The sequence below is a fragment of the Scylla paramamosain genome, chromosome 28 (assembly GCF_035594125.1).
Source record: "Scylla paramamosain isolate STU-SP2022 chromosome 28, ASM3559412v1, whole genome shotgun sequence".
Taxonomy (NCBI): domain Eukaryota; kingdom Metazoa; phylum Arthropoda; class Malacostraca; order Decapoda; family Portunidae; genus Scylla; species Scylla paramamosain.
This window is the reverse complement of record NC_087178.1, coordinates 8,186,755-8,207,500: the sequence shown is the minus strand read 5'-3', so window position 1 is coordinate 8,207,500 and position 20,746 is coordinate 8,186,755. Positions and strand designations below refer to the sequence as shown.

The 20,746-nt window shown below is 47.3% G+C and overlaps 2 protein-coding genes across 2 annotated transcripts in view; both read right to left on the bottom strand.

The window, feature by feature from the left end:
- LOC135115146 (protein piccolo-like) overlaps positions 1-9,413 on the bottom strand; it is a 65,126-nt gene extending 55,713 nt beyond the window's left edge. The window contains exon 1 of the mRNA XM_064031648.1: positions 9,359-9,413. Within this exon, the coding sequence (XP_063887718.1) occupies positions 9,359-9,413 (55 nt within the window). The remainder of the gene's footprint in view (positions 1-9,358) is intronic.
- A 21-nt stretch (positions 9,414-9,434) lies between these two features.
- On the bottom strand, positions 9,435-20,746 carry LOC135114881 (uncharacterized). The gene is made up of 5 exons (XM_064031082.1): positions 20,607-20,746; positions 17,069-19,623; positions 16,724-16,867; positions 15,516-15,785; positions 9,435-15,313 (listed from the first exon to the last, which is right to left on the bottom strand). The coding sequence occupies exons 2-5, from the start codon at positions 19,616-19,618 to the stop codon at positions 13,535-13,537; spliced, it is 4,743 nt and encodes a 1,580-aa protein (XP_063887152.1). The 5' UTR covers positions 19,619-19,623; positions 20,607-20,746; the 3' UTR covers positions 9,435-13,534.

Genomic DNA, 20,746 nt, shown 5'->3' with positions numbered 1-20,746 from the left:
CTTAAAATGAAAGTATTTTTACATTTTTTTTCATGCAATCTTTTCTCTTTTCTTTGCACGCGTATCATTGATGGCTAAGACAAGTCACGCCACACGCAAAATTGTTGAAAGGCCATTGTTCAGTGTGCCTATGTGCGTGCGTGCGTGCGTGCGTGCGTGTGTGTGTGTGTGTGTGTGTGTGTGTGTGTGTGTGTGTGTGTGTGTGTGTGTGTGTGTGTGTGTGTGTGTGTGTTGAACAGGTGTGTTGTGAAGAGTGACACGATTCCCTAATGACTGACTTACCTACACCTGTATGCACTCTCTCTCTCTCTCTCTCTCTCTCTCTCTCTCTCTCTCTCTCTCTCTCTCTCTCTCTCTCTCTCTCTCTCTCTCTCTCTCTTTGCAATCACCTTTCACTTCTGCTCGTGCCGCCTTCCCTCTCATCGAATGTTAGGTACACCTATTGTGCTTTCACACACACTCACACTCACACACACACACACACACACACACACACACACACACACACACACACACACATGTTAGACAATAATTAACCTGTCTAGAGTTTCCTGTTAAGAGCCTACCTACTTTCAGAGCCGAAAAGAAGGATGGAGAGAGAGAGAGAGAGAGAGAGAGAGAGAGAGAGAGAGAGAGAGAGAGAGAGAGAGAGAGAGAGAGAGAGAGAGAGAGAGAGAGAGAGTGTTAATTAAAGTTTAATTTTAATGCAGTAAAATAATTAATCAAATGCAAAAATATTCCAGTGAATGCAAATTGTAGTAGTAGTAGTAGTAGTAGTAGTAGTAGTAGTAGTAGTAGTAGTAGTAGTAGTAGTAGTAGCAGCAGCAGCAGCAGCAGCAGCAGCAGCAGCAGCAGCAGCAGCAGCAGCAGCAGCAGTAGTAGTATTAATAGTAGTAGTAGTAGTAGTAGTAGTAGTAGTAGTAGTAGTAGTAGTAGTAGTAGTAGTAGTAGTAGTAGTAGTAGTCGTAACTGATGCCTTACTAACACATTAAACTCTTCTTCAGCTCATTAACATTTTTTTTTGCTCTCATTATAAAAAATCACAAAATCTAAGACACTTCCTACGAACAAACTCATCATATATTTTTACAGAACATAATCATGACTCCTTCCTTCCTTCTCCCCCTTCCTCCCCCCTCTCTCTCTCTCTCTCTCTCTCTCTCTCTCTCTCTCTCTCTCTCTCTCTCTCTCCTCGTCGTCCTCCCATCCGCTTCTCGCCACTACCTCTTCCCCTCCCACCCCTGCATCACCCCAGGGAAGACTTGTAACCGTCGCCCTCACCCCCACCAACACCCACCACCGGTTCCACCACTACCACTACGCTTGTGTACTCCACCACCACCGCCACCACCACTATAGGATCAGGAATTTAAAACTCTTTATCTTTTTTCAAAGGCCACGATGATCAGTCGGGATTTCATAGGTTTTTTTTTTTATTACATTGATAGTGTACTTATTGTTATGCTATCACTGGGATTATGAAAACGCGCTTCAAAACTTCGGTGACTTCTACCGGAGTTGAAAGTTGTGCCGAGAAACGTTTGAGAGGAGTGGCCTAAGTGTGTTTGATGATGTGTAGACGATGTGTAGATCGTGTCCTTTTTGAGCAGTTCCCCACCGTGGCAGGACGTTTAGCGTGGCCACCCCAAGTAATTAGAAATGTAAAGCGAATGCTGAAGTTACTTAAGTATAAAGGAAAACAAGACAAAAACAAGTAATTCCAGATAAAATGCAAAAAATAAAAAGAATAAAAATAAAGAAATAAAGAAAGAACAGACACTCCAGCAATTTCTAACCAAAACAAACTTGGACTTATAAGAAGCAAATTTTCTGCACGTTCATAATTTAGCCTAACCACCACTACTACTACCACCACCACCACCACCGTCATGTCCCACGCCGCTACCTGCAACACCGCTCCTGCCTTCCCCTACAACGGTACACTACATGCTAACACCTATAAGTTTTCCCACGTGTCACCGCAAAGCTCACCACCAGTCAGCCATCATCACTACGCCGTCATCCTCAGAACACTCATATTTCCATCGCATATTCATCATCTTATTGATTTCGTCCATCGCTGCATCTTCTTCTTCAGTATCTAAATGTATCATCGCTTTGTTTAGTTTAGTTTATTCATTTCATTTATTATTTTATTTATATGTAGTCATGTTTCTGGCTAGTACTGTTATGTTTTTTTCCTTCTTTCTTCCCTTTATTTATCACATCAATTGCTTTTGTCTCCACCGAGAGAAAGGAAAACGTGAACAACATAGAAATAGGTAAAATGACGTACAATGTAGAAGTAATAACAATAATAAAGAAGAAAAAAAAGAAAGAAACAATAACTACAAAACGAACACACACACACACACACACACACACACACACACACACTGCATCAGTCTCCAATCAGCCCTACCCTGCGGTCAATAGCTTCGCCCAAAGTGCATTGTGCTCACCTAACCCGACACCACACACACACACACACACACACACACTGGATGCCGCCACACACCCAAGTATCTCTTACAAGCACACTAAGACCCACATCCAAACACCACTTCCACCTTACACCTGTGCTTGTAATCTTGTACCTGTGTGTGTGTGTGTGTGTGTGTGTGTGTGTATGTGTGTTTGTCCTACTTACCTCACAGCCTTGGTGGATCTTGGCCAGCGTGGGTCTGTTTCCGTGAATTCTTTCCCGGGTTTCCTTTCACCGTGAAGCACCGTTGAGCTACAGAGCCTTGTGTCTTAGTTTTGTTCACCATTCACCACTGTCACTGCACTAAACATTATACATCACGTGTTTCTTTGGCCGCGACGAGTCACAGTGAGGGTCAACCTCCCGCCACCACGGCTTCGCACTGACTGGCTGGCGGCTGTCTGCTGCTCACTCCCTGCCCGCGCCGCCAGCCTCTCACCTCTTTCCTTCCTCTCACCTACATTTCCTCCCTCACCCTCACAGCAGGTGATATGTCGAATACTTGTGAACTGGGTAACGCACGCCCTGACTACTGTGTCACTGTGGGTGTTGAGTGTTTAGCAAGAGGCGTCCTGGCAGGCTGGGGTTGTCACTCATAGCGTACCAGACTCAGGTAAACAGGTGCCCGGCGTCCGAAACTCGCGCCGTGTCCAGCCTTCGGGTTTGTCCACAGCCACTCCCTCACTTTAATTATCGGGTGCTGCACCTTCCCAGAGACCACGCGCACGTCCACACATACCCACAATAAGACAAGTGAAGCCAGGAGAAAAATCTAAGCACACCTACAGCGTTGCGAGAATACGGCTATTGTGGCGGGAACGCGTTGAAGTTTAAATGTCTTGTGGCAAGTGGGCGCCGGCGGGCGGTGTCGGACGCGAGAACCATCAGCCCTGAGTCCTGCTGATGCCATACAGAGGTCACCGCACTTACACTCTCCTACCTTAAGTATACACAATGCACGTAATGATGGACATCTGATGTCATGTGATTGGCCCAAGTTTTATTGAAAGAAAATTGGAAATGGTTACCCAGTCAACGATTTTTTTTTGTGCCTTTTTTTTTTTTTCCCCCTGGTGATACATGTAGTGAATTAATTGATTTTCTACATCTTTTCCGTAACAAACACATAAATTACACCTTTGGCGGAGGCGACGTCGGCCGCCGCCGCCAAAGGAGTAATTTATGACTTTTCATTGATTTTTTTATGTGATTTTATTGATTTCCGACCTCTTCTGCAACACACATTACTCGATTTAATGTTACCCCCCCACCCAAAATTCCGCTTTCCACCAGGTCTCCCGAGATCGTTGGTGATGAGGGATAGAAGCATAACTTGAAAGAAGCATAACTCGAAAATCAGACTTTTTTTTTTGCTATTTAATTATTATCTATTATTATTTTCTTAGTCATTCATTATTTCTCGGTTTCTCTTTTTCAACATCAATGATAAAAATAAAAAGTTACATTAATCAAAATAACAATAGCAGCACCCTGCAGCCTCGGTCCCTTCATGCGCTGCTGCTATGAGCGGCCCAGCAAGGCCGAGAACACTTCCCGGCCTCTGATGTTTCTTTGAGGGGCAAGCAGCGGCTGACAGGCGACAAAAAGCAGCGAGCGGAGGCCTGAGGGTCAGCAAGGCTGGCGAGCATCAAGATCTAGAGGCGTGTGGCAGCGGGGTCAGCAGCTGGGCGGGCGAGGGTCACTCTGCCCCTCCCTGCCCTCCCCAGCCCGCCTACCACACAGGCTAGCACGTCTTTTTTCCTACATGCGGCCTTGCCGCGTTACTCATCCCATATTACTTATCATATCACTTGTGTGGCTGCACATGCTTCATAATCTATTTTTTTCTCTATCACGACCACTGATTAGGACTTAGTCATGCGCCTCTGACGGCAACCCAAACTACGCGTCACCTCATTTGAAATCATGGATGACTGTTACACTAGTGATCCTAGTGAGTATCTGGATCCACCTCAAAATCAAATCAATTGTTCCTTAACCTTAAGCTAACCTTTACCCAACATTGAATAGAAATCCGAAAATATCTTCGTGAGATATCTTCAAGCCAGGCAGACGAACAGGGAGACCTGGTGCCTCCCGAGTACGTTCACTATTATGGGTATCACTTGAATTTGGCTATTCAAGATACGCTCACAGACGTGCAGTAGACCACCTCGTCATGCCTTGGGCTTTTTTTCAGTCTACAGTTTTTCCTGCAGTCCCAAGCGTCTTGCACTTCTCGAAAGCATCTCAGTCGATGGAGAACGCATCCTGTGAACGCTAAAGTCTGTGAGCGTCACACGATGGTGCTGCAGACATGAGGCAGTGAAAGCTGTGGCTGAGCAGTCATCCCATATTGTTAAGGCACTGTTCATATCCCAAGACTTATTCGGACAGTCGCGTATTACCGAATGCTGTATGTTATTTTGATTTCCTCATCAAAGTATATGTGCTGAAAATTGTCCTGTACAATACAACCAGCCTCCACAGTCATCTCCAGGGGAAGACTATGGATATAACAGCCAGGTCAGCCATAGCAGCCAAAGGAAATCTGTTTGATGCAAGAACTGAGGAGAATTTGGAAGCTGCTTGGGTGAGTGCAGAAAAAATGCGTGATACTGCAGAGCAGATCATCTAAGTGTGACACACCATTCTCCTTCAAGGAAGCGAGACTTCCACGCAGGAGAGTATTTCGTTTCAAGCACTCGTTGGAGAATTAGCAAAAAAAGAAAGAAAAAAAAAAAAAGCTAAAGACTTCCATCGTACATCAACATACTACACCAGCGTGGGCAAAGTTATGAAAATTGAATCATGATTTGATGAAAATGACCAAGCTGTGCTCTCCGTATGCAGCCATGTCATTCTCATGCTTTATTCTTCTGAGGCCTCACTAAAATCTTCTTTTCCCAATCTACTACCTATCAACCCAGTGAGGTCTAAAGCACTGTTCAGGGGGTGCTGTGAACTTATCATTAAACTCAGCTGTGACCTCACTGAACGTTTCCCTTTGTGTCTCACAACACAAGGGGGTAGTCACAGCCTGCCCTCTAAAGACAACTCTCTTCCTCCACACAAAACTACAAGCACCTAATAACACACACACCCTTCACTCAAAAATTTTAAAATCATCATGGCGACTCCTACACCAGCCTCGGAGTCCCCATCTGGGGAGGGGACCATAAATGTCCCCAGGTCGGACTGCCTTTCTGTCGACGACCCTAAGAGTCTTGACACCCCCCTCAACTTTTTCTTCATTAACTTCTGCAACATTCGCGGTCTAAGATCTAATTATCAATCTGTAGAACACCACCTCTCCTCTTCTAAACCTCATCTTCTTTTCCTCACTGAAACTCAGGTGTCTGAGGCAACTGACAGTAGCCCCTTTTCTGTTCCCTCCTACTTTCTCTATCCTCATTTTCGATCCAAAGCTGGATGCTGCGTTTATGTGCGCAATGACTTAACCTGCTCTCGTGCCCACGCTCTTGAATCTTCCGAGTTTTCCACCATCTGGCTACGACTACAGAGTCATTCTCATACTAAATTTATTTGTGCTGTATACCTCTCTCCTAACTCCTCTGACTACAAGAAATTCTTTGACTGCTACAAAGTGGAGCACATTCTGACCCTCTTCCCTTTTGCAGAGATCTCCATTCTTGGAGACTTCAATGTTCACCACCAGTTTTGGCTTTCCTCTCCCTTCACTGACCATCCTGGTGAACTAGCCTACAACTTTGCTATCCTCCATGACCTAGAGCAATTGGTGCAACACCCTACTCGTATTCCTGACCGTCTTGGAGATACGCCCAACATTCTTGACCTTTTCTTGACCTCTAATCCTTCTGCTTATGCTGTCACCCTTTCTTCTCCGTTGGGCTCCTCCGATCACAATCTCATATCTTTATCTTGTCCTATCACTCCAATCCCTCCCTCCTCAGGATCCCCCTAAGCGAAGGTGCTTCTGGCGTTTTGCCTCTGCTAGTTGGGGGGACCTGAGGAGGTATTTTGCTGATTTTCCTTGGAATACTACTGCTTCCGTGTCAGAGACCCGTCTTTGTGTGCTGAGCGCATAACAGAGGTGATAGTGTCTGGCATGGAGGCATACATTCCTCACTCTTTTTCTCATCCTAAACCTTCTAAACCTTGGTTTAACACAGCTTGTTCTCGTGCTATACATGATAGAGAGGTGGCCCACAAAAGGTACTTAAGCCTTCCATCACCAGAATCTCATGCACTTTATATTTCTGCCCGGAACCATGCCAAGTCTGTTCTCCAACTAGCCAAAAACTCCTTAATTAACAGAAAATGTCAAAAACTTTCAAGATCTAACTCCCCTCGTGATTTCTGGCATCTAGCCAAAAATATCTCCAATAACTTTGCTTCTTCTTCTTTCCCTCCTCTACTTCAACCAGATGGCACCACTGCTATCACATCTATTTCTAAAGCTGAACTCTTTGCTCAAACCTTTGCTAAAAACTCTACCTTGGACGATTCTGGGCTTGTTCCTCCCTCTCCTCCACCCTCTGACTACTTCATGCCACCTATTAAAATTCTTCGCAATGATTAATTAACAGAAAATGTCAAAACCTTTCAAGATCTAACTCCCCTCGTGATTTCTGGCATCTAGCCAAAAATATCTCCAATAACTTTGCTTCTTCTTCTTTCCTTCCTCTACTTCAACCAGATGGCACCACTGCTATCACATCTATTTCTAAAGCTGAACTCTTTGCTCAAACCTTTGCTAAAAACTCTACCTTGGACAATTCTGGGCTTGTTCCTCCCTCTCCTCCACCCTCTGACTACTTCATGCCACCTATTAAAATTCTTCGCAATGATGTTTTCCATGCCCTCGCTGGCCTAAACCCTCGGAAGGCTTATGGACCTGATGGGGTCCCTCCTATTGTTCTCCGAAACTGTGCCTCCGTGCTTGCACCTTGCCTAGTCAAACTCTTTCAGCTCTGTCTGTTAACATCTACCTTTCCTTCTTGCTGGAAGTTTGCCTACATTCAACCTGTTCCTAAAAAGGGTGACCGCTCTAATCCCTCAAACTACCGTCCTATTGCTTTAATTTCCTGCTTATCTAAAGTTTTTTAATCTATCCTCAACAGGAAGATTCTTAAACATCTATCACTTCACAACCTTCTATCTGATCGCCAGTATGGGTTCCGTCAAGGCCGCTCTACTGGTGATCTTCTGGCTTTCCTTACTGAGTCTTGGTCATCCTCTTTTAGAGATTTTGGTGAAACTTTTGCTGTTGCCTTGGACATATCAAAAGCCTTTGATAGAGTCTGGCACAAAGCTTTGATTTCCAAACTACCCTCCTACGGTTTCTATCCTTCTCTCTGTAACTTCATCTCAAGTTTCCTTTCTGACCGTTCTATTGCTGCTGTGGTAGACGGTCACTGTTCTTCATCTAAATCTATTAACAGTGGTGTTCCTCAGGGTTCTGTCCTGTCACCCACTCTCTTCTTATTATTCATTAATGATCTTCTAAACCAAACTTCTTGTCCTATCCACTCCTACGCTGATGATACCACCCTACACTTTTCCACGTCTTTTCATAGACGTCCAATCCTTCAGGAGGTAAACATATCACGCAGGGAAGCCACAGAACGCCTGACTTCTGATCTTTCTAAAATTTCTGATTGGGGCAGAGCAAACTTGGTATTGTTCAATGTCTCAAAAACTCAATTCCTCCATCTATCAACTCGACACAACCTTCCAGACAACTATCCCCTCTTCTTCAATGACACTCAACTGTCCCCCTCTTCTACACTGAACATCCTCGGTCTGTCCTTTACTTATAATCTGAACTGGAAACTTCACATCTCATCTCTAGCTAAAACAGCTTCTATGAAGTTAGGTGTTCTGAGACGTCTCCGCCAGTTTTTCTCACCCCCCCAGCTGCTAACTCTGTACAAGGGCCTTATCCGTCCATGTATGGAGTATGCTTCACATGTCTGGGGGGGGGGGGTTCCACTCATACTGCTCTTCTAGACAGGGTGGAATCAAAAGCTTTTCGTCTCATCAACTCCTCTCCTCTAACTGACTGTCTTCAGCCTCTCTCACCGCCGCAATGTTGCATATCTAGCCGTCTTCTACCGCTATTTTCATGCTAACTGCTCTTCTGATCTTGCTAACTGCATGCCTCCCCTCCTTCTGCGGCCTCGCTGCACAAGACTTTCTTCTTTCTCTCACCCCTATTCTGTCCACCTCTCTAACGCAAGAGTTAACCAGTATTCTCAATCATATATCCCTTTCTCTGGTAAACTCTGGAACTCCCTGCCTGCTTCTGTATTTCCACCTTCCTATGACTTGAATTCCTTCAAGAGGGAGGTTTCAAGACACTTATCCACCAATTTTTGACCACTGCTTTGACCCTTTTATGGGACTGGCATTTCAGTGGGCATTTTTTTTTTATTAGATTTTTGTTGCCTTTGGCCAGTATCCTTCCTACATAAAAAAAAAAAAAAAAAAAAAATACATACAACTGTGCATGTCCCCCACTTTTCCCCTCGCTTTACGCACGAGTTTCGATGTTTTGTTGTTTCACCGATGATGTAGCCACATGGTGTTATGAAAAAAAAAATAAATAAATAAAATAAATAAATAAAAATAAAAAGAATAAAAAAATGACGGGTAAATCAAACGTTCAGTCCCCCCCGCCACCCACCCCCCGACTCAACAGTCCACATGCGCCCGTGGGTACAGGCCGCTCACGCAAAGTAACGCTCAGCTTCACAACTTGAGGAACATACAAGATGCTGCAAGAATCCAGCAGGCCAACGAATAATAACTAGTTTCTTAACCATAGTTTTTGGCATAGCCAAGACAGTATCAATAACTTACAGGTATTTTTTTTATGTTAAGACTCACCCGTGCCTTGATCTTCCATTATCTCAGGCTCATAAACACCAAACACTAGATCCATGGATTTAAATAAAACAGCCCACACAATTTCTTAAACTATAATTTCTATCTACTGGGTTACATAAAACTTTCACACTATTTCTTGACAAGCATACATTAAATTTAAAGCTTACAAGGTTATAAATAAAGCTACACATTTAAGTAGCCCTAAGACTGGTAACATACATCCTACATAACAAAACACAGGTGGAGTTACAGCAGAGGGTGGAAGGGAAGAGACAGGTGGGTCAGGGATGGGAAGGAGGGACAGGAATCTGCAACACTCGTTAACGAATGTGATGGAGGCGAAATACAAGAGGTCTCGCCAAGAAAAACGTGTAGGGAGGGATGGAGGGAGCAAAAATCAGAAAGGAGAGATTATCGTAAAGTAACAATTAACACTTACGACGAAAGCAGGGTCACCCTCACAACAAAAAGAGGCTCCCGTCTTCCGACCAAATGGTGGTGCACCGCACTGTGGGGTCTTGAACGAAAGGGCTCGGCATGAACAAAACAAAAATGCACGATAAATACCTTCCATCACTGCCCAGTGGTGCATTAGTCTGTCCTATTTGCACTTTTGCTATGCAACTGCACACTCAACGACCTCTTACAAAAGTAGTAATGATAATAAATAATATAAGACTGAATGGTCCACATTTACAGGTTTTCTTGTCCCGAGCACCCCATACAACAGATGGAGTATTAAGGAGACGACACACGACCATACAATACTGTGAGTATAAAAAGCTTAGGCTAGTCCATTATTCCTACAGACAGACAGAAAAGCATCTATAAAAGCGCCACCAGCTTCACTGTGGCCCCACGTGAGCCACACTCCATGGCAGACTGATCCCTTCGCAGCGGTGACTGCCGGTAGGAGCAGCAGAGGGGATGAGCGCTAAGGCGTCAGTCGGCTGCACAAATCACTCTCAATAAAAACTGCCCATTCTTTTCTTCTCTTTTCCTTTTTGGCACTTTGAGATTTACAGAGCTGGTGCTTGTTATGTTCCCAAAGCTCTGGTTTCTATAACACAAGACCGTATTTTTCCTTCCAGACACACCAAGTCTTTTTCTCCATTCACATCGTCTGACTCTACATCTCTGGTCACGAGTGGCACTTGAATCTCCGACCGTTGGCTGGTAACTAACACTAACACGCCAGGCCACAAGCAGGGTCACGCTGGGCAGGGAGGGTGTTGGGAGTCCAAGAGGCCGCAGGGTCAGTGCCACTACAAAAGTGAGGAACATGCCACCGCCAGCTTTTAACAAGGTCCCCAGTGCAACGGGTATTGTCAGTCACAAAGATATCATGAAATGCACATCACTTGAGGGGGACAGGAAGCATGGGGGAGGTATGGAAGATAGGGGGGGGGGGAAGAGTGGGTGTGTTCGGGTAACTAAATAAATATGGTACGTGGCAGTTTCACGCGAGGAACCATCCAGTGAGGTGACACTCGCACTTAAATGCTACGACACTCACAGCAACAAACATATTTCACCCTCACTGCGACTCCAGGTACACACTCTCGTCTCTATATTGCACTAACGCCTCAGTAGCGTTCTCTGAAAGCGCTGCATGACTTGAAGTGGCTTCCATGCAAATCAACAACGTATGAATTACAAACCAATAACAAACAGAAAAATGTAACCTTATCCTTTAATTTGCTATAGAATAATGTTTTCCTTGTTATAAAATACACATTTCAATTCCATCAAGATACAGGGTCCTCCAATGCTTCTCAGACAATATATACAGTATGTACTCTATTGCAATTTGCACCTTTATGGAAGGAACTGGAGATCATGGCCTTCCAGTGGCGGCCTCCAGTCTGACAGCCAGCCACCCTAACTTCTTCAGTTGAGGGCTAAAGAAGGAAGGCAGCTGCCTATAAGTCTTGCTCAGCCTTCATCTGGTTGCTGCTGCTGCTGTTGCTTCTGCTGCTCCCTACTGAGAGATGCTACACTGACTGCGGTGTGGATTAAATACAGAATTAAAAGCACAATGACTATCATCATCAGCTTCTCTAGGTTCAGTACAAGACAAGGGCCTCCAACATGCTTTGCTGTCTATTCCAGGCCACCCAGCAAAACATCTTACCTCATCTCTTCATCTAGTTCTCTGCCAAGTTGGCACATTACAGAATCTATCAAGGTAAGTTTTGTCTGCCATGAAGCATCAGCACAGCAGCAGCAGCAGCAGCAGCATCAGCAGCAGCAGGAAAGCTAACAAAGAGCTGAAGAACACATTCCCTGCGAGGACTCAAGTGTTTAGAAGTGGCAAAACAAGGACAAGGTGGAAAATAATGAAGACAGGACTCCTAATCTCACAACAGAAGGTATGCATCATGAATAAAAAAATAAATAAATAAAAAATAAATAAAATAAAAAGTTGAAATGATAAGATAAAGAAAAAAATAAAGAAAAAAGTTGAATTGTAATGAATTGATGAGTATGTCTTCCAAACATTGCTACACACACATCACATTTCACTCTCTGCACTAATTGATCACACAGGTAAGAGAGAGAGAGAGAGAGAGAGAGAGAGAGAGAGAGAGAGAGAGAGAGAGAGAGAGAGAGAGAGAGAGAGAGAGAGAGAGAGAGAGAGAGAGAGAGAGAGAGAGAGAGAGAGAGAGAGAGAGAGAGAGAGAGAGAGAGAGAGAGAGAGAGAGAGAGAGAGAGAGAAAATGTTCAAGAAATTTTAGTCACACTATACAAAAATGGGTAGCTTAAGAATTACAGACACGGTAAAAAAATCCTATGAGCTCACTAACTACATCACACTGTATTGCCATTCGCCTCTTACGACAACGCGGGCCTTCACGGCGAGTCCTGGGGGTGGTGTGGCCAACTCTGTGTCTGGCCTTTGTGAGCACGAGCACACACACCCTCACCGGGCAACAGGCACTCAGAGGTCACACCGATGGATACATTTAGAGGTCATTCATAAAATATGCGGTGCGTTGAAAAAATAATTAGTTTTTTTTCCAATTGCACAATCAAAATGGCCCCTTTCTCCCAGTGGCCCTAATTTATCAGGAAAATTGTTGCATGTCCAAATAAATAGATGCAATAAATAGTACAAATTTAACATAAAATCACTTAAAAATTAAAAAACAGTTTCGTGTGGAGCTTGCCACCATCCTAACCAAAACTTTCACGAAGCCAAGGGAGAGACACAGCAACAGCTGCCTCGCCCTCTGTGTAAACCAATTGTCTATTATCTGTGGATCTGCATTCTTGAGAAATTAAAAGAAATTGTATATAAATTAAAGCAGGCAGCTAATTTAGCCCCTAAATCAGAATACCAACTGAATAAAGTAAAACTCTGGGGCAGTTTTTAAAAGAAGCAGAACATTCTGCCATCATGATACACAATTAAAAATTCTTCGGGAACTTTATGATCCTAGGAATAACCTTCACATTGCAGCAGCACGTCTACCAATGGTGAAAGACTAATAGCATCACACCACCACTCAGAAATTTAGCACGGCTGTGGAGACCTTACTGCCCAGGCCTGTGAATGTGCCACGAGACCAGGGAGAAAGCAGGTGCCTTGCTGTGTAGCTTATAGATGGCAGTGACACATGAAGACCCAACACTTACACATATGGATATTTCTGATTATACAGCTTCCTACAATGTCTGGGAAAGTTGCATTATTCCACTGACACACTGCCTCTGAAAGGAACATGGAGTTGTCATGATCTTCCCCATCGCTGAGTGAAGACTCTTCTCAGAAACGCACTGGTATGGTGTGGCCTCAATGTGGAACAAAGCCGACCAGATGTGTGCTGGTTACTGTGGCAGCTGTCAACACCAAACACTTCTTAAGATGTCTGTGATGCTCATGCTGCTGGAGTCCATTTTAAAATTTAGATTCTTGCAAAATTTTTCAAGATTCACTTTTTCTCTCCAGTGTAAACTCTCTCAGCCAACTCGCTTTCATCAGCATCCAGATAAATGACTCCACTCTGTGACTCTCTGCCATGCCATAATTTTTAAGACTAATGAAATCATACATTTTTAGAAAAATAAATCATTTAAAACCTGGCCTTTCCCTAAGGTGCTCTCTTCCTTTTTCCATGTCCATAAAAATTTATAAAAAGCAACTAGATATTTGTACAATTATTACTCCTAACTTTATAATTCTTCATGAACAGCATGCCTCTCAATGTGGAATGCCTTCATATGAACATTGTAATTGCTTTTCTGGGTGAAATCCTTGCGGCAGATGGTGCACTCGTAGGGCGTCTCCCCTGTGTGGATCCGGACGTGGTTGTCCAGGTTGTATTTCCTGAAGAAAGCCTTCCCACAAAACATGCACTTGTGCTGCTTTTCACCCGAATGCTCACGCACGTGTAGCTGCAGGTTGTTTTTGTGAATGAAGGACTTACCACACTCATTGCAGGTGAAGGGTCGAATGTTCTTGTGGCTGCGGATGTGTGCATCCAGGTCCTTCTGACGGTGGAAGCTGCGCTCACACAACCTGCACTTGTGGGGGCGGTCCCGGACACCCATGTGGACCCACTTGTGGGCTTCCAGGTTGCACTTGACAGCAAAGCTCCTGTTGCAGATGTTGCACTGGAAGGGCTTGACACCGGTGTGAGTGCGGAGGTGCAGCACCAGCGACGACTTCTTGAACACCTTGCGGCAGACGGGACAGGTGGCGTTGTTCTCTGTCTTGCCGTCGGGCGTCTGGTGGTGAGGGTCATGCTTGTGCCGGATGTGTTTGGTAAGGCTGGATTGGTGCACGAAGCACTCACCGCAGTGCTGGCATTTCTTGGGCCAGCGCTCATGGGTCTCTCGGTGCCAGGCGAGCTTCTTGGAGGAGGGAAACACCTCATTGCAGGTGGAGCACATGTAGTCCCTCCGCACTTTGGCCTTGCCCTTGTTCTTGGAGTGAGCCTTGAGGCGGTGCTTGTTGAGGCACACTATGTTCTTGTAGGTCTTGTGGCACACATCACAGTCCACCTCCTGCCCATCCATGTGGGTCACCAGGTGCCGCTTGAGTGCCTGCCGGGTGGTGAAGGCACTCTTGCAGGAAGCACAGCTGTAGGGACGCTCCCCCGTGTGAGTGCGCATGTGTACCTCCAGCTCAGACTTCCGCTGGAACCTGCGGCCGCATTCCTTACACTCAAAGAGCACCAGCCCCATGTGGAACAGCTGGTGCTGTGACCATGAGTAGCGGTTTGGATACGTACGGTTGCATATGAGGCACTTGAGGTCGTCCACGGTGTGAGTCTTCATGTGCTTTATCTTGGCATGCCGCTTCTTGAAAACCATGTGGCACACCTGGCAGGTCACCCTCGACTTGAAAACTGCCTTGCGGTGCTCAAACAGCATCTCTGCCGAGGGGAAGCACAGGGTGCACTCAGGACATTTGTACTCTCCATTTGAAACGAAGGATTCCAGCATGGAGCGAGTCTCCTCCTGGAGAGCAGTCATCTCTTCCTTGCACTTAAGGACGACCAGAGCCGCCGCCTCCTCCACGGCATCCCGATTGACATCATCCTGCAGGGACTTGGCCTCTGTGGCGCTGCGGATTGCACCAGACTTCTCCATGGCTTCAGCACAAGGGGAGTGCTGCCCGGCATGTAGCAGCTTCTCTTTCAGGCTTTTGAACATCTTGTTGCACACAACGCACTTCCAGTGGTCCAGGTCCAGAGGGCTGCGGTTGGCCACCCCGGAGTCAGAGTCACTGTCTCCGTAACAGTCAGACTCATATTCAAGCTCGTAGTCTTCATCCTCCTTCACAGACTTCTGGCTGGACAGCCCCTGCAGCCCAGAGGTGGATGGGACTGGAGAGGGCTGCCGGGTGAAGCCACTGTTGATGTTGCCGCTGCTACTGCTGCTGCTACTGCTGCTGCTGCTGCTGCTGCTACTGCTGCTGCTGCTGCAACTGCTCTCCAACAATGTGATCTAGCAAGAGAAAGACACAGTCAGAGCACTCACATCAGCTATGCTTCATCTCACATCTTTCTTTTGTGGCCTACTTGTAATGAATGACATGTCTCCTTCACCCCTTCCTCCTACCAATCCTAAATTATACCCAGCTATGAGACATTTGGCCTTTCTGTTTTACATTTGGCAAGAAGGAACTCAAAGGAACATAGTGCCTTACCTTGCTATCCAGCTTTGAGTCCTCTATCACACCGGAGAATGACACCTTGCTGCTGGTTGCCGTTGCTGTGGCAGATGATACTGGAGTGGTGGCTGCCTCACTGTAGGGCACGGGGAACAGCTGACTGATGACCATGCCCTCAGCCGGCATGACAGTGCAGCACTGGTCGGAGGTGATGTGCATGGTGGTCTCTGAGGTGAGCTCCACCACTCCACTCCCTGAGCTGCCCTCCCCCAGGCTGGGCAGAGTTCCTGAGTCTGTACGCTCCATCTGTGTGTATGACCAAAGTGGCCAATTGGTCATTCCTCTTGCTATCAAGGCACACTTGGTCCCCCAACAACACAAATCATGACTGAGCAAACTCAAAAGTACACCCAACATTTGTAAATGAAACACACTGGACAGTTCAGTAACATCCTCAATGATGCTTCTGTTGCTCCAATAAGTCCATAAAGTCCCATTAACCTTGATCAGATTTCATGAAAACAAACTGCTACCATAACTGAGGAATAGCTGACCAAGACAAGTGTACCTGCCATGTGCCTAACTCTGGAGCACCAATTTCTGTGGTGGTGATGGTAACAACTGATTAGGCCATGCACATAATAATTATAAAATCCCAATCATTACTGTTACTATTATATTTGCTACTTTCCTAATCTTTCTTTTCATCCTGGAGTCTCTCACCTGGGCAGGTAGGAGACCAGGAGGATAAGTTGTTTATAACAAGCTTTATTATGTAATATTTTTAGGGATTATTAAGTATCACAAGGTAAAAATCTATCCAACAGAATACATTCCTATTTTTTGTTAATTCTCAGTCAGCAGCATATGGTCCCATTTTTGTTATTAATTCTAACCCCCAATTAAGCAAATTTCCAAGAATGTGCCACACAATCAATATATGATGACCATGTTCTAAGAAATCCCAGTAATTAGAAATAAATCAATATTTGTTGATAATATTACTGTTAAATAAGAAAATATACATCAACTTTCTTTTCCTTTGAATTACTAAGCTTTGAGTATAAGAGAGAGAGAGAGAGAGAGAGAGAGAGAGAGAGAGAGAGAGAGAGAGAGAGAGAGAGAGAGAGAGAGAGAGAGAGAGAGAGAGAGAGAGAGAGAGAGAGAGAGAGAGAGAGAGAGAGAGAGAGAGAGAGAGAGAGAGAGAGAGAGAGAGAGAGAGAGAGAGAGAGAATCAGCCTCACCTGCACAGAAGAGTCCATGGGAGAGATCATGGCTGGAGCAAGGGAGTGGTAGGCTGAGGAGTCCATGGCAGGATAGGTGCGGGGGGACAGGTTGGCTGGCCCGGGCTCCCCCGCAAACATGCAGCTCCGGTCATAGAACATCAGCTGTACAGGTGAAGAACAATTACACTCCTGTTTTCCACCAGAGTTACAATGTGCTAAAGACCAAGGGATTTTCTTTTTTTTTTTTTTTAGGGAAACAAAAGGGAAGAAAAAAAAAGTTCAGAGGTGCCAGTAATCAGGCAAAAAAGTAACAAGATAAAAATCATAATGCAGGAGAAATGAAATATAGAGCAGTGGCCTTACTTCTGAGAGTTCCTCGTGTGGAGTGGCACGTTCACTGTCACTGTCAGCTAGGGTCTCCGATGCCTTGAGTGACATCACCTCCTCGCCCTGCTGGCCGCCCATCTCCCGTTCAAACATCTGGTCATCTGGGAAGATGGTGCCCCCAGCCAGGCTGTCCACCACCAAGCTGGGGTCATCCACCAGCTCCTCCTCCTCCTCATCCATCTCCTCCTGCATCATTATCTCCTCCTTGCTGCTGATGGAGTGGCTGCTGGCCAGGTCTAAAGTACCCTGCTGATGCTGGTGCTGCTGCTGGTGGTGGCTGGCGTGTGACTCGTACCCTGCAGCTGTTCCTGTGGCCACATGATCCACGCTGGAGCTCAACTGGCCAGAAGAACCACCCACCTCATACTTGCACTTCACCTCGTGCTTCTTGCCCTGAGTGCCATCCTTGTGTTGTGACTCGTATGCCGCGGATGCCGCCGCCATCTGGCCCACGCTGGAGGCCGGCTGGCTCTGCACACCACACACTTCATATTTACACTTGACATCCTGCTGCTCCTTGTCCTGAGTGTTGTCCCTGTAGGAGGTTGCTGGCAGCTGTGACAGAGGATCCCCAATGCCTGAAGCATAGGAGTGGCCCAGCCGCCGCTGCAGTGCCTTCTGGTCACTGGTGTCTGAAGAACTTGCACTTGGTATGGCTGTGGCAGTGGAGACAGAAGGACCTCCAGAGAAGACTTCCTCAACAGCCCCAAGCACCTGCTCCTCCACATACACCATTTCCTGCAGACCTGCCGCCCCTAGCAGACTGTTGAGGGTCCGCTCTGCTGCCAAGAAACTCATGGGCTGTTCCTCTCCCTCTCCAGCCTGATCCCTCTTCACAGGATGGCTCACAGCTGATGTGGTGATTGGAGTTGCTGCAGCCTGACCTAACTCACCCTGATTTCCAGAGATGCTGCCGTTTGGCAAAGTTTCTGGTTCAGCTGCATCACTCCGCTTGTCTGGCCTCCCTTGACAGACCTCTTCCCCCACCTCGTGCCCACTACTCACCAGGAAATGTTGTCTGGCACCGCCCCTCTCGCAGCCTTCATTACTGTGGGCCACAACAAGGGAGGGCCCAGGTCCAGCCGAGGGCTGGCCGCAGTGGTTCCGCTCATTGAAAACCACATCCATGGGCCCCTCAGTACGGTAGGTGGTCATGCCATCAGGGGTGATGAAGCTTCCATTCAGGGTGGGTTCAACAGTGATGCTGCTGCCTGGAGAGGAGACATTGGAGTTGCCAAGTGATCCAACAGGGCTTCCTCCAGAGTGAGGTGTGCCTGAGAGTGGGTCAGAGGCCAGGGGGTCCTCCTCCTCACAGTACTGGTCATCTTCATCCATCACCATGCCATTGTCTTCCTGGCAGAATTCCTGACCCACAGTTACCACCTCCTCATCCTCCATCTTGGCAGGGAAGTAGAGGGTCTTCCTGGTGGAGGTGCTGGTGGAGGGCTGGCCGCCGTCGGGAGCACGGCCCTTCTTGGCCTCGTTCATCAGCAGGGCTCGGACCAGCTCCTGATTGATGATGTCCTTGAGCTTCTCCCTCTGGCCCACCAGCTCCCGGGGCAGGGAGATGCTGATGTTCTTACCAATGTTTATGGTGGCTCGGTGGGATGGCGGCTCTCCCTCACCCTTCATTCGCAGGGGGTTGCTGCCATCCACTGGCTGAGAGATGCCAACTCCTGCTGGCTTCTGCCACATGGCATCTGTGGTTGGTGTGTGGGCCTCATTTTGTACTGGGGCAGCTGGCCCCTCAAACATGCATAGGGGGCCATCGGACTGCATGGGTCGAGGTGGCCTACAGGTCACACCATTGTAGATGCCACCAGGCAATGTAGCCATAGGGGGGGCAGCAGGAGGGGGTTGCTTCACCTGCATGGGAGGTGGGGGAGCTGTGCTAGGGGGCTGCACCAACAGAGTTTGGCTAGTAGGGGGGGCAGTTGCAGCCAGCACAAGACCCCCTGAGCTTGGGATAATGTAGCTCACCCCACTACTCCCCAGCTGAAGGTTATTGGATATCACACTGCCTGCTGGAAACATGTTGTTCCCTATGAGGAGGTAGTTCCCTGCAGGAGCTGGAGTGTTGGGTTGCACTGAGTTGGGGGTCAATGGCATGGCATTTCGGGGTGGCTGGATCAAGGGTCCAATGGAGCTCAGCCTGACAGGCTGCGAGGCTGCTGGCTGTGGTGCCGGGGCAACCTGGGGTGTGGGAGCCATAGTAGCTGTCACAGGAGCCTGCTGGGCCTGGCTGCCGGTGAGCAGCAGCTGTGGCTGGCTCGTGGGCGGGCGCAGGGAGAGAGGGGCCACAGTGGCCAGGGGAGTTGGTGGGATGGCTATCTTCCGGGGACGGCCTGGCCCTGGCCTCCGGGTGGCCAGCTCAGGCAGTGGTCGGCCATGGGTGACGGCCCGGATGATCTCCTCCTTGGTGTGAAGGGACAGGTGCTGGGTGAGGTTGGCCTGGTTGGTGCCACACACCAGGCACATGGCCGACACACTCACCCCAGACCCACCACCACCCTCTTCCCCTGTCATTGTGCCTGAAACACAAAGTATCTTGATATACAAAATCACTGTTCCTCCTACTCCTCTTACTACTACTACTACTATTACTACAACAATTACGATGATACAATAGTGAACACCCTCAGCATCACTTAAGATAACCTGTAAGATGCCCATAAGCCAAGTCAGCCCTGATGAATAGGCTCACAACTGGCTTAATTATGCAACACCACGGCCTTCCTGCCACCACACCTAACATTTGGATGCTGTAGGGTGGGCAGGCCCTTAGTACACACAAAACAAGAAACCACACACACACACTCAAGATATATCAAGTGCGAGCACCCACCCACAAAAAAAAAGGAACATACCAAAGACAATGAAAGTTCGACGAATCTGCTACACTATCACCGCCGATATTTGGTGCCCGGGTGCGTGTGTGTGTGGTGCCCCCGTGGCCCTCACCATGGGGGGCCACGAACACGGGAAGGGTCACAACTTGGTGCCAAAAAACGCGAGGGGTCACAGCCTTCCTTTGTGTTCAGCCATTTGCAAGCAACAAGTGCATCGTGAAATATATGTCCCAGGGAGAGGTGTGCGCTGATGTGTGATCCCCCACCCTGTGCCCTGAGCTCCTTACCACAATTCCAGGGTGCCCAGGGCTGCCTAGCACCAGTATTTGTCACTTAAATGCCACAGACCAGCTTCAAGTCAGTTGCCAGAGGTCACCATGTTGAGGAACCAGAGACACAATCAATACACCTTTAACTTGTACCTTTTCCTCACACTTCCCTTGCCCTGCACGCCCTCACACTATCCACACGGGCACCACACTAGCACCCTAAGCTGCCCGAGGGACCTGGGACTCCTAAAAGTGACCCAATTGACCGAACATTGCTGCCCAGACCATGGTATTAACACCACCAGCGCACACCTGATTACTCTCCTCCGCTTTTTGCCTCATCTCGGGCTCTACATCCCCGTGAGCCTTCAACTAGAGAGCAGGGAGAAGCCTCACCTAGGTCGCCGCGGCCTGGGTGACGGTAGGGCGGCTAGAAAATGGCCATGGCAGGGGTGGAGAGGAGGACAGGACCGCCACACCACCTTTGTCACTTCCCTTAAGATGGCGGGCGCTTTGACCACCAACACCACCAGCTG

Bases quoted from the DNA above. Each gene is read 5' to 3' on its own strand.
- LOC135114881 (XM_064031082.1), bottom strand. From the start codon at position 19,618: ATGACAGGGGAAGAGGGTGGTGGTGGGTCTGGGGTGAGTGTGTCGGCC. The intron at 15,786-16,723 runs GTGAGGCTGATT...TCATACACACAG, and splicing joins CCATGGACTCTTCTGTGCAG to ATGGAGCGTACAGACTCAGG. The intron at 15,314-15,515 runs GTAAGGCACTAT...TTCTCTTGCTAG, and splicing joins ACTCAAAGCTGGATAGCAAG to ATCACATTGTTGGAGAGCAG.